Source organism: Tasmannia lanceolata, unplaced genomic scaffold, assembly GCF_043159265.1.
Source record: "Tasmannia lanceolata isolate RefF3 unplaced genomic scaffold, GAP_Taslan_0.1 ptg000037l, whole genome shotgun sequence".
In the NCBI taxonomy this organism is placed as follows: Eukaryota; Viridiplantae; Streptophyta; class Magnoliopsida; order Canellales; family Winteraceae; genus Tasmannia; species Tasmannia lanceolata.
The window spans coordinates 10,175,425-10,187,648 of NW_027518714.1; the positions used below are offsets into that span (position 1 = coordinate 10,175,425).

At 35.9% G+C, this 12,224-nt stretch overlaps 1 protein-coding gene across 2 annotated transcripts in view; it reads right to left on the reverse strand.

The window, feature by feature from the left end:
* Positions 1–12,224, reverse strand: part of EMB2729 (Alpha amylase family protein) — a 38,733-nt gene extending 26,509 nt beyond the window's left edge. Inside the window, exons 1-11 of one of the 2 annotated variants that reach the window (XM_077372032.1) lie at positions 11,677–12,224; positions 11,493–11,564; positions 11,189–11,253; positions 9,984–10,658; positions 9,642–9,814; positions 9,457–9,546; positions 6,774–6,849; positions 5,137–5,244; positions 2,769–2,859; positions 2,452–2,553; positions 92–194 (exon numbers count right to left, since the gene is read on the reverse strand). In XM_077372032.1, coding sequence (XP_077228147.1) covers positions 92–194; positions 2,452–2,553; positions 2,769–2,859; positions 5,137–5,244; positions 6,774–6,849; positions 9,457–9,546; positions 9,642–9,814; positions 9,984–10,658; positions 11,189–11,253; positions 11,493–11,564; positions 11,677–11,939 — 1,818 coding nt within the window. In that variant the 5' untranslated portion in view covers positions 11,940–12,224. The remainder of the gene's footprint in view (positions 1–91; positions 195–2,451; positions 2,554–2,768; positions 2,860–5,136; positions 5,245–6,773; positions 6,850–9,456; positions 9,547–9,641; positions 9,815–9,983; positions 10,659–11,188; positions 11,254–11,492; positions 11,565–11,676) is intronic. The other variant, XM_077372031.1, reaches the window with a different exon arrangement.

Below are 12,224 nucleotides of genomic sequence, written 5' to 3' on the forward strand. Positions count from 1 at the left end.
TCTTTGATGATGAATTGATCTATTAGAAAATCGACGGTAATATGTAATAAACAAATAATTCACACGAGACAATATATTAACAACCACTTACATCTTCCGCAATTGTTATTATATCAGGATGAAGCTCGTGTAGCATCTCATTTGCCAAAATAAGGTATATCAAAGCATCCTTGTCGACATATTGATTACAGTACCTAGAATTGAAAATAATTATTTCAAAAAGAAATTATAACCTGGCATTGTGTGTAACTAAAAAAGATATGTGAGCAAAAACTTCTTTTGCGTACATAATCAATCAGAAAATTGATAAATATAAAGAACCTGTTTTCATGTCAATAAAATCGCAGTACATATTGTGTAGACTAATGTGGTGGAGAAATTCAACTCATTAAGAGCAAGTAAAGCAAAGCATTTACGGATTGAGTGCCACACCCGACACGCTTGCCACCAAGATGGAGAAGACACATACAATCTGCTCTAAATGATGTCTAAACTTGCAAAAGAAATGTTCGAGATTTACAGATCAAGACTTTATTTTATGTTTTATGCTTGGGAAAGTTTGTCAATGTAACTTGTAGGGAGCATATTGATGGACAATCAGAGCTCTTTCTTTTTGCATAGGATGTAATTACGAGAAAAATACGGAACTGTATTGTCAACTATAATAACGAAACCTCTCATTTCAAAAAAAAAAAAAAACTATGTTAAAGAAACCTCATTTAAAGAAAAAAGTTTAATCCCAATTCGTTGGTGTTCTTTTTCGTGCATAATTTTTTTCTGAACAATGGCATGGCCTCCTTGCTTGGTGTCGTTGGTACTTGGCAGTGGTTGCATCTCTCCTTCCAAGAAAGACAAGAAGAATTGGAATAAATGAGAGACAATTGGATCGGACACAAAGTTACCTGGAACGTGATTCGTTCCGGTACGCTGGTTAGCCCAGTATGATGGGGTAAACCATACATATTTATTCAAAAAAAAAAAAAAAAAGGTTTTATTCCGAACTAAAATATATAAAATTTGAAGATCTCAAAATATCACTAAATAAAGTATCATCATATATTGCCATACTCAATCCTAAAAGAAAGCAAAACGAAAATAACTATCTATTATGAAATAAAAACATAAAACATGATAAAGGACCAAATTAATAAGCTAGTGTGCAGCTGTCTTTCTCTTGTCCACTGCAATGTTCCCTCTTGCTAATATGGATATGTGAGTTGCTGTCCAGGATGACGGGTTGCCATTTTCAGTGATATGGATCGCGAACGTCCTGCATTTGGGGTCATGTGATCTGGATCACAGGACAATAGGGTTGGTAGCAACCCCGATAACATCGACCCGATACCATGTGAGAAAGAAAGAAGAGAAATGTGAAGAGAAAAAAGAAAATGAAGTCAGGTCAAATATCATTACTTAGTACATAGGTAAAAACCTATTATAAATAAGATACAAGTAACAAAAACCCAAAATACAAGAAGGAACTTGTGGGGTTACAAATAAGATAGCACTATGAATATCAAAGTTTGGCCCATTGGCTGCAAGCAGAACAATGAAATTAAGTCATAAAAAACAACCCTAGTCAAAAGCAATTCCAAAATTATAAAGAAATATAAGTAGGGATGCAACTCGGGTCGGGTTGAGGTGAACCTGACCCGACCCGAGGAACCCATTTTTCCAACCCGAACCCGACCCGATCTCCAACCGGACGATGTTCAACCCGACCAGAGGAACCCATTTTCCAACCCGAACCGACCTCAACCCGACCCAACCCGAATTTTTAAGCTTTAAAAAATAAAAATTATAAAAAATGTCGGGTTTCACTCGGTTCGGGTTGCCAAACCCTCAACCCGACCTGACCTTTTTTCAAGTTGAACCCTACCCGAGTCGCACCGCTAAATATAAGTGTTTCAAATGCATACGCATCTGCCTAGGAAAACAAATATGAATCAGCACAAGCCACGCAAATGAAAACATAAAATCATCGTCAAAACCATGGTGCATGGTGACGATAATTTCTACCATTTCAGAGCAAGTTGCTGTGAAACCAAAATCATACAGCAGGCCGACACAAATGCACACACTCACATATAGTTTCTAAACATGGCATAAATTAAAAAAATGTGATATTTCAATGAGAAGAGAGCATATGGAAGCAAATACAAGCAATGAATAGCTAGTGACATGCAGCCCGCTTAGAGACCCTCTTAACAGCTATGAAAACAACCAATTCAGCTCATATTCAATACTGAAGTGGTGATGCTTTGTAAGGCATAAATATTTAGATTTGTGCCATAAGAAAGGAGATAAAGTTCATGGTACTCAAGTGCTGAAGGGAATCCATTATAGGCTTTGAACATTTTCAATCAAAGTTCATCTACAAATGGGTTGAATATGGGTGAAAGGAACAATTGTGTAATTTCAACAAAATTGTTAAGCCAATAGATCACTTACTCTTCCACATCACCTGTAAAAGAAGCAAAACCATTGTGGGTATACATCATGGATGACAGCGAATGGAACTGGAAACCATCGATTTGATATTCCGCAACCCACCTGTTGAAATGTTTAGAGCATAAAAAAAAACTCCAAGATAAAATCACAGTGCAATGTCATCATATCACTTTGAATAAAAGATATTATACAAGTGGTTAAGATGCTAACCCTTGATCAATCAGATATAAACGACCGCCAACACAAGTGCCACTAAATATTGTAATATCCGAATAAAATGTAACATGACAAAGATATTTCTATGGTTCATACAGTACCATTTCAAATTTGACAGAAGAAAATGTAGCACGTCGAGATCTCCATACTTGAACATTCTGGTACCCCAATATTTATGATGCCCTCGTTTACCTATCCAAGCAGGCATAATTAAATCAGAAAGTTCCAACAAGAGAGTAAGATAGATGTCAAACATTTTTGCAACGCAACAGTAAAGTTTCTTAGTTTGGAACAAGCACTCTGAATATGAAACTTTATGGATGTATAATTCTAGATGACAAAATATGGAAGAAGGGGCCAGCATATGAAAGCCATTAGATCAGAATTATCAGATATCCAGACATATCAAGAAAGTCTCCATACTCATGCAATAGGAAAAAGATCACTGTTTAGAAACTCCCTGTGTCAATCATCTACTCGCCCGAGTCGGCAACCTAGTACCTTGTTAAGATTTATTGAAACCTCCCACAAGGGGGCTATAATAAGCAACTAGACACTTCTATTTCTACCCACTTCCAATTCAAATCTTCAAATGATATGCCTCCAAAATCCTTACCACTCAACACCAAAATATCACCGCTCTATGCATACCCTTGCTCTAATTATCCATAGCCATGCGCATAAGCGGGCAAGCAGAAACCATGCAAAGTTCCATCCTGATTTGGTCTAGTTTGATTTAGCAGTACATACATATTCTTGAGCTAGTTTAATTTTGACTCGCATAATTGGTTTTGGAGTCACAATCAGTAGGCATAATCTTAAACGAACACGGCCTAATGTTTTAAATTTAACAATGATGTTTTCGCATGGCAGCCATTGGTTGTGGCAGTATCACTATCATAAACAACTTTCAGGTTCAACTTGCATACATGATACAGCTACTTGAAAAATCAAATTACATAAATTCTAAAATATGTACAAAATATACAAAATAAAATTCATATGTGAAAATGTTATGCTCATAAGTAATGAGTGCCATATAGAGATGAAAGGCATTGTTCATGACAGTTTGAAAATAACAGGAAACATAATTGGCTTAAAAATAAATCTTTGGTTAATATAGTTGAGATTCAGAAAGCTTATCCTAAGAAAATTATAGAATAGCATCCGGGTAGGAACAGGACAATTGTGCTGACAAGACTATTTACGGGAAGCTACAATGCCTCACGCCCCGAAAAAACTGCTTCCATGTAATCTTATATCATGTAGCCCTGTTTGCATATAATTATCAATGGCTATAAATAGTTTCATACTATCTTAGTTAATGGCTTGCCGACCCCAACTAGTTTGGGAAAAAGGCTTTGTTGAGTTGAGTTGAGTTGAGTTGAGTTGAGTTGAGTTGAGTTGAGTAGTTAATGGCTTCCAAAGTGGCTGTAATGTCCCATTTGTGAATCAAGATTAGCTTAATAGAATCACATTTACAAATAAGGATCAATTTTGGCAATATCCAAGGAAACTCGTAAGTCACAACAATTTTAGACAAAGATTCAGATATCCCGGCATTGAATATCCCCACATAAACACACCTAAGAAAGAATCTTTCTAGGATGCCATGCTATATAATAGAGACAATCCATTCCTCAAAATGGATACTAAGGTTTAGTATCCTATTCTATGTAATAAGTAACCAAGTTAGTCCCAAATCCGTTTAATATAAACATTAAATGGAAGAAAATTTACTGAAAACGTGTGAGTGTACAATTAGATGGCATAAGAAGCAGCTAGCCCAAAGTGTCACAGGCCTGCAAGGAAAACCACTAAGGCTGTGATAAGAAGCTCAACATAAATAAAGGCCCATATGCAACCTCAATTTATAAAGAAACATTAAGGGAAAAACAGAAATGATATCCACACATTTGTTTGAATAATGGCACCCCTTTCTCTAACCCTCTGAAACATGTTATAATTCCCAAAAACTATGCACTTCCAATCAAATAAGTCCTAAAAGGAGTACCACTATCAAAATAAGGGAATGTGGATAACGATTCCCAAAAAAAATCAATGTTTCTTCAAATAGTTTCTCACGGTTTTTTACGGAATTCTCAAGTGTGCAGTACTGTATGAATGTCAGAAAGACGGCTCACAAAATAGATGAAGGCAAGCAAACAAAACTGTTCTGTGGAGTAATATCCACAAAAGGCTATAAGCACTTTACAAAGCGGACAACTCCAGAATGTAAGGTTTCGTAAATCAGAGCAAAAGCTAGAGTTAATTGGAGATCCAGAAAGAATTTCACAGAAAAAATCAATACTGATATCCACAACATCTAGAAAGCTCATTTTGTCATCAATACCACCAAAAGACTCAAACCAAACATCAATCTTACCAGTAAGTGGCGGTAATTCAACCCATTAAATAATGAGTAAAATCCAAAAGTGATATTAATAACAAAATAAACATCAACTTTACCAGGATGAAAGTAGCAGTCATTCGACCCATCGAATAATGACAAACCAACCATCTCATCTGCCGCTGCATAGGAATGGACAATATCTAAGAATACCAACAGTCCATGACCTGAGGATAGGAAAGAACACGATAAGGATGTCACCCGGATTAAGCAATAAAAGATTAAGAGTATAAAAATAATAATGACAATTACAAGATTTATTAATGTACCGATGCCAAAGATATTTCAATAATAAATGTACAAATTGTTAAGTATTGTTCCTATAATTAAAAAATACCAGTTCAAAAATGAGCCATGAAATTACAAACAAGGTTTAAAATTTCGGTTTCGGTTTCGAACATAGCCGAAACTGAAATTTCGGCGGAAAAAAAAAAAACAAATTTCAAACGTATGCCGAAATTTGGGACTCTTGACGAAATTTTGGTTTCAGATAGTTTCGGTTTCGGTCTTGACCGGAATCCAAAATTTCGGATTCCGGTCAAAATTTAAAACCATGGTTACAAACTGCAAATTTTGCAAGGGGAGAAATAACTAAGTGAAAAGCAAGGTTAACCTGGCAGAAATTTGATTGCATAATCTAGTGGAGAAAATGAGAAGGAAAAAGTGAGGTCGAGAAGGAAGCTTCCTCGGAAGTGACGAAGTGGTAGAAAAGATATTGACATTAAATTCACTCGAACTCAAAAATTGCCTAGACTATATGGCTGATAAAAAGTGACTTTTTAATTGCCAAATGTTTTAGGTGGGTTGTTTAATTTCCAACTAACATAAAAAATATAACTTTAGGTGGGTAAGGCTGCGTACATCTAGCCCTCCCCAGACCACGCACTGGCGGGAGCCTCGTGCACTAGGCCGCCTTTTTTTATAAATATATATATATAACTTATAGGCATGGCTTTAAATTTCCACCGAAACCGACATGAATGACCACAATGCAGCCATGTCCAGTCCAGACCCACCGAAACACATAGAAACTGAAATGCATAGCGAAACTAAAATTGTCAGTGTAATAGTGATATACTAAATCAATGTGTCACATAATTATATTCATATAAATTGCATGTGAAATAGAATGTATGTATTATGTATAAATATTTATATGAACTACATGTGAGATGCGGTGTGTTCGATGTTTTTTTTTTAATAGCACCTTGGCAGGTGTTCGATGTTGTTAAACTATTATGGATGGCTATCTTGCTACTGTGATGGTTTAAAGTGTGTATTTGTGCTTATTCTACCATTTTCTGAATCTTCATCGTAAAACTCTATTATTTGAATGTCTCTATACGTTTTTTGTCGTTTTATAGGATTTCCCCCAGACTTTCCAACCGAAACCAAAAAGTTTTGAAATTGAACTGCAGTTTTGAGACATTACAAAATGAAATTCATGACCTAGAAAAGATCAATGACCTACAAAATCAGGTCAGAAAAAAAAAAAACATGCCTAACCGAAACAAAATCAGAAAATGTTCTATGCCGTGACATTGAAAACCGATGGTCTTGTACAACTCTGCAAAGAAGATACAAAAACTTGATTTTCTACTCAATCAAATATCAAACCACTCCCATAGCATTATAACAATTATATTGCTAATTTTCAGAACGAATGCAATGATGCAGAAGTCTAAAGAAATAGGACCATGTGCTTCATCAACCAAATGTTTGAAGTCATTTGGAGTGCCAAATCGGCTGCTAGAAGCAAAAAAATTGGTGACCTGCATTGCAAGTTAAGGAAAAGCATTAGACTGCTGAAAATACCATCAAAGGTAGCAGGCGGTGAAAATGAAGATAGGGCAATAATAAATGAAAAAATAGGTTCTTAAGTAGAGAATGAAACAGTTATCACTGTCATGTTGGCCTGAAAAAAGTGCAAAACGATAGCAAGCAAAAAAGAAGGAAATACGAGAGCAGTTAATGAAAAATGTATTTGCAACAACAAAAAAATTTATTTTCAAGCCAAGGATCTTGCATATAAAACACGTTGAAGAAATTAAGTTAGACAGGGCCCACTCTACGTCCTATATTTTTTCATTAGAAAGAGTTACCTTTGTGTTTATTTGATAGGGCCCATCATTGGATGGCCCTAATCACATACTTGTAATATTCATCAAGTGATGACATATATAAGATGAATTCAAACATAAACATGTAGGTTTCGGATAGAAATTCAGTGAAAATCATGTAAAATTACATAAACATATGAAAACATACGCAAACTGTGTAGCATGTGTATGGGCACCGAATGTTGGATTCAGCTAATCTCAAGAAAAAAAAAAAGGATTAGTGGATTCACCCATATATTTTAAACAATTGTAAATTTAATTTTTTTACATGATAAATTGGTCATAACAGGTAATATATTAGAAATTTTGGTAGGTTAAGTAAATACAATGTTTTATTTCTGCATAAAAAACTTACTTTTAGAATAGATAAAAAAAATATGATAATTGTAAATTTGTTGTAGTATTATTTAGAAAAAAATGATAAAAGAGATCTAGAAGTGTCGCGGTAAATTTTTAAGTATTGGAATGCGACACATAAGTGACATAACTGACAGGGAACATCGCACATTCAGAAGAAACCATATAACATAGCATGCAAATGATGGACATTTTAAATGAAACGTCAGGAAGTGCTAGAATAAGCACAAATACACTCAAAAATCACCACATAAGCAAAAAGCCACTCATAATGGTTTGACAACATCAATCCCCTCCTGAAATGTGATGTCATGTATTAGAAATTTTGATAGGTTAAGTAAATATAATGTTTTATTTCCTCATAAAAAACTTACTTTTAGAATAGATAAAAAATATGATAATTGTAAATTTGTTGTAGTATTATTTAGAAGAAGAAAAAATGATAAAAGAGATCTAGAAGTGTCGCGGTAAATTTTAAAGTATTGGAATGGTGACACATAACCGACAGGGAACATCGCACATTCAGAAGAATCCATATAACAAAGCATGCAAATGATGGACATTTTAAATGAAACGTCAGGAAGTGCTAGAATAAGCACAAATACACTCAAAAATCACCGCATAAGCAAAAAGCCACTCATAATGGTTTGACAACATCAATCACCTACTGAAATGTGATGTCGTGCAAGCCTGGTAATTCAGTACATACCACATTTCACTTTTAATTTATATAAATATTTATAAATAATGCATACACCACATTTCATATGCAATTTATATAAATATAATTATGTAACACATACTGGTACTTTATACCAATAATGCGTTTACGGTTTTGGTTTTGCTATGCTTTTCGGTTTGGGTGTGTTTCAGTAAGAATGGAAACAAATATTCTGGTTGTTTCGTGTCGGTTTCGGTTAAAATTTAAAACTACACCAGCAAGAATTCTCCCTTCTCTCTTTATTTCTTCACGTCTTTTGTTTCTCCAACATGGAAGATCGGTCTGCTTTACACACGTTGCCACAAAGGGCCACAGTCTTGAACCTTTTTGAAAAAACAAACTCTATTTAACAATATTTCTAGAACAAAGAGAAGAATTCTTCTAATATAAGCATTGATTGGTCACAAAGACCATCATGCTTGCATTAAAGGGTCGTGAGTTCAGGTATTCAATAATAAATACTCTTCAACTAGTACGGAGTACAATTTCACTATCTTACCCGAGTTAATGAAAAATTGACCGTGTCAATCATCGACTCACCCAATTCAACTCCTTTTTATATTATCTAAGTTCTCGTCTGAATCCAAGTTCTTGAACATCAAGCATTGCATAATCGTATATGAAATAATATTAATTGTTTCCACAATAGTTGATAGTTCTATTCAAAAAAAAAAAAAAAAAAATGTTTCCACAATAGCCAAAAGTAGCTAGAGGGTTTTACAACCCAAGATTTATGTCTACATAATGAGTAGTTCCCAATCGTAAGAAACAAGTTCAATCAATATGCATCACTTAGTATCTTGGAGAGTAAGAGCTATATTCATGGAGCGCTCAAGCCTGCTCTCCATGAATCAAACTCTTATAGAAGCAATGTCAAGTTTTTTCATCTATTTGCTTTCGCTCCGTGTGTGTATGGATTTTATTGGGCATCATACACAAAATAACAGCTACAATACGAGTTTCCCTACCAGATGAGCTAGGCAAGACAAGCAGCAAAAAGGAGATTTTGACAACCGACTTAGCTAATAGTCTTGTCTGAAAATAGAACTGCTAAAGCTGGCTACACGAGAAAATCTGTATATATTCAACTTTTGACAACCGACTACTTAGCTAATAGTCTTGTCTGAAAATAGAACTGTTAAAGCTGGCTACACTATAATATCTGTAAATATTCAACTTACTTTATAACCAACAGAAGAATAATCCTTGTGCTCAAGAATCCCAATTAACTGAATTGCATTGTATCCAGCTTTCTTTACATGTGGAAGAACCTACATAAAAAAAGAAATTACATGCAAGATAAAATGAAAACAATATTCCGGCACAGCTAAAAAGAAAAACTAGAGTTGGGTAGTAAGATAGCTACATTCATGCTAAATTCATTGAAAGAAGAAATTTTAGGTTCTGGTCCGCTTATTCCAACATGGCATTCATATATACGAAGTGATGTTGGCACTTTCGGGCGCTTGTTTTTCCATGTATAAACACTCTCAGGAGGTGGTTCCCAATGAACTGCAAAAGATTGGTTTCCATCTACATCTGAAAAAAAAAAAAACCATGAACAGACTTTTAAAAAAAAGCAGATACGAGTTACAGTGTCAATACATAAATACATGAATATAAATGACATCTCCCTCGAGAGCTGTCATTGGTGAACATAAGGAAGTTCGAAAGCGAACAGAAGGACAAAACCAGCAAACAAACTAACCTGGAAGCACATATGTAGCCCAAGCAGGAACGCGCTCCAAAGGCCCACTAGGAGTGTTAAAATAAACCCGGTACTTGCTTGCATGAGAAATAGCTGGAGTGTACTTTTTTAACCATGCCTTTCTTCCTTTGCGTGTTTCTATCCAGTATGCAAGAGGAGGTTTCTTCGCTCGAAACTTCTCACGCCACACAGGATCATCCACAACATTAAAAATATCATATTTTTTTCCTTTATCAATAACATCAAAAGGGGGCAAATTGTTGCCCGGATCATCTTTATGGGTTTCTTTCCATGCCTTATATCGTGTTTCTGCATCGGGTAATTCACCCAATTCTTCTTCCGTCTGAGGACCATTAGGACCAAATAACTCTTCGTATAACTTAGCTGGTACTTCAAAACGTGACTTCAGAAAGCGGTCCTCACCAGGTTCCCAATATTCATCATTTGTTTTTTTTAATATTTCTTCGACAGTAACATTGTCACCTTTGTCATAGTCATCCACATAATTGTACTCCTGAAAATAATATTCATCTCTTGGTTCCCCATCCCTAAGCTTGTCTTCAATTTTAATTAGCCAGTAACCAAAATCATCACGGCCAAAGTGTCCCTCTCTTGCACTGTTTTCTGTTGATGACCACCTGTTAAAATCACCAACAAGAGAACAATAGCGAGCACCTGTATTGCACATGGTTAGGTTCACGAACGGCTAACCTGATGTAAGAATGATAATAACCAAAGTGAAAAATGAGGAACTATATGGTGTCCAAATAGATTAATGGCGGGAAAATAGAGGTGGGAGCATTTATCAATTATCCAAACCACTCATCCAAGCAACCACACAATTGACTGTTCATGCCTCAAAAAACACCTGAAGACAACCCTAATCCTCATTTTCTTTGGAAAAAATATGGGCATGCACCTAATAATTCCTTGTGAAAAAAATGCATCTTTTATGTCTACATGTGAAAAGGGAAACAACTCCTTCACAGTGTTCACTTTAAAACTGCTAAGACATCCAGTAATAAGAATTTAGATATCCCAAGGTAGCAATCAGTTCTCAGTACTAATCTACCATCAATTACTCAAGATTAAAAGGCCGATGTGAATCTGCCCATCTTCTTAGGTTCTATTCAGGACTCAAGTACTGTGAACAGTCAAAATAGCAAGTAAAACTAGACACCGCCATTACATCGCTAAAATAATACCTGGAGCCCATTCCATGAAATCTACCACATGCTGCCAACTGCGATGCAGGCCTAATAACTCATATCTGAACAATGAAACCAAAAATCAAATACGAGAGTAACAGTACAAAGCCCCGCAGAGTAATTACACATCCAATCAAACCCAATGAAATCTTCCCCTAATCTACGATCAACACGTGGCATAAAAAACTAGGTTTATGTTATACTACTGTTAATTTGACAGATTTAATCAATGTTGTTCTCCAAGCATTTCAAAAGCAAACAAATAACAAAGAAACCCTAGCTTCCAATTCAGTCATCTTACCCAGAAGCTACCTCCATCATATCCGCAAAACGAGTAAACATATCAACCTTGAGATCTTTCAACAATTTATGCCTGAACAGACAAAAGAGCAATCAAATTAGGGCACGAAACGAGAACCAACAAATAAAATGAGAGGGCGGGGGGGGGGGGGGGGGGGGGGATAGAATATTAGAATTCCAATTACCTCTCTCGGAGAAACTGAGCGAAAGCTTTGTTCGAAATGCCAAGCTTAGTGAGGAATCCAACGGGGTCTACAACATCTCTCTCGGTTTCGGTTAGGGTTTTTCTTGTTCGGCGTTGGGATTTCATGGGCTGAGACTGATCCGAGACTGAGCAACTCCATTTGCGGGTAGAGATGGTTCGGGTCCGGCCCTTGGAGGATTGGAAAGGAAGAAAACGATCGTTTGGAAGATTGGAGAAAGGACGTGTAGAGATGAATAACGACATTAGATTGCAGTTGCTGATGCTGATGCTGGAGCGGCGAGAGAGGGGGTTGGCTTTCTAGTTTTATGCTCCGCGACCGTTGCCCTTCTTGATAAGGCCCCGCTCCTTTTCTAGAGTTTCTAATTCGAAATGGGTTTCAAGTGATGCCCACCATTTTGGAGCGATTACCGTTGCGCCAAGGCTCGCCTCTTAATGGAACTAAAAGAAATCTTACTAGAAAATTACTGGGCGTGCAACTCATGTCGGTTTTTAAGAATTCGGGTTGAGCTTTTAGCATAAAATTGGGTT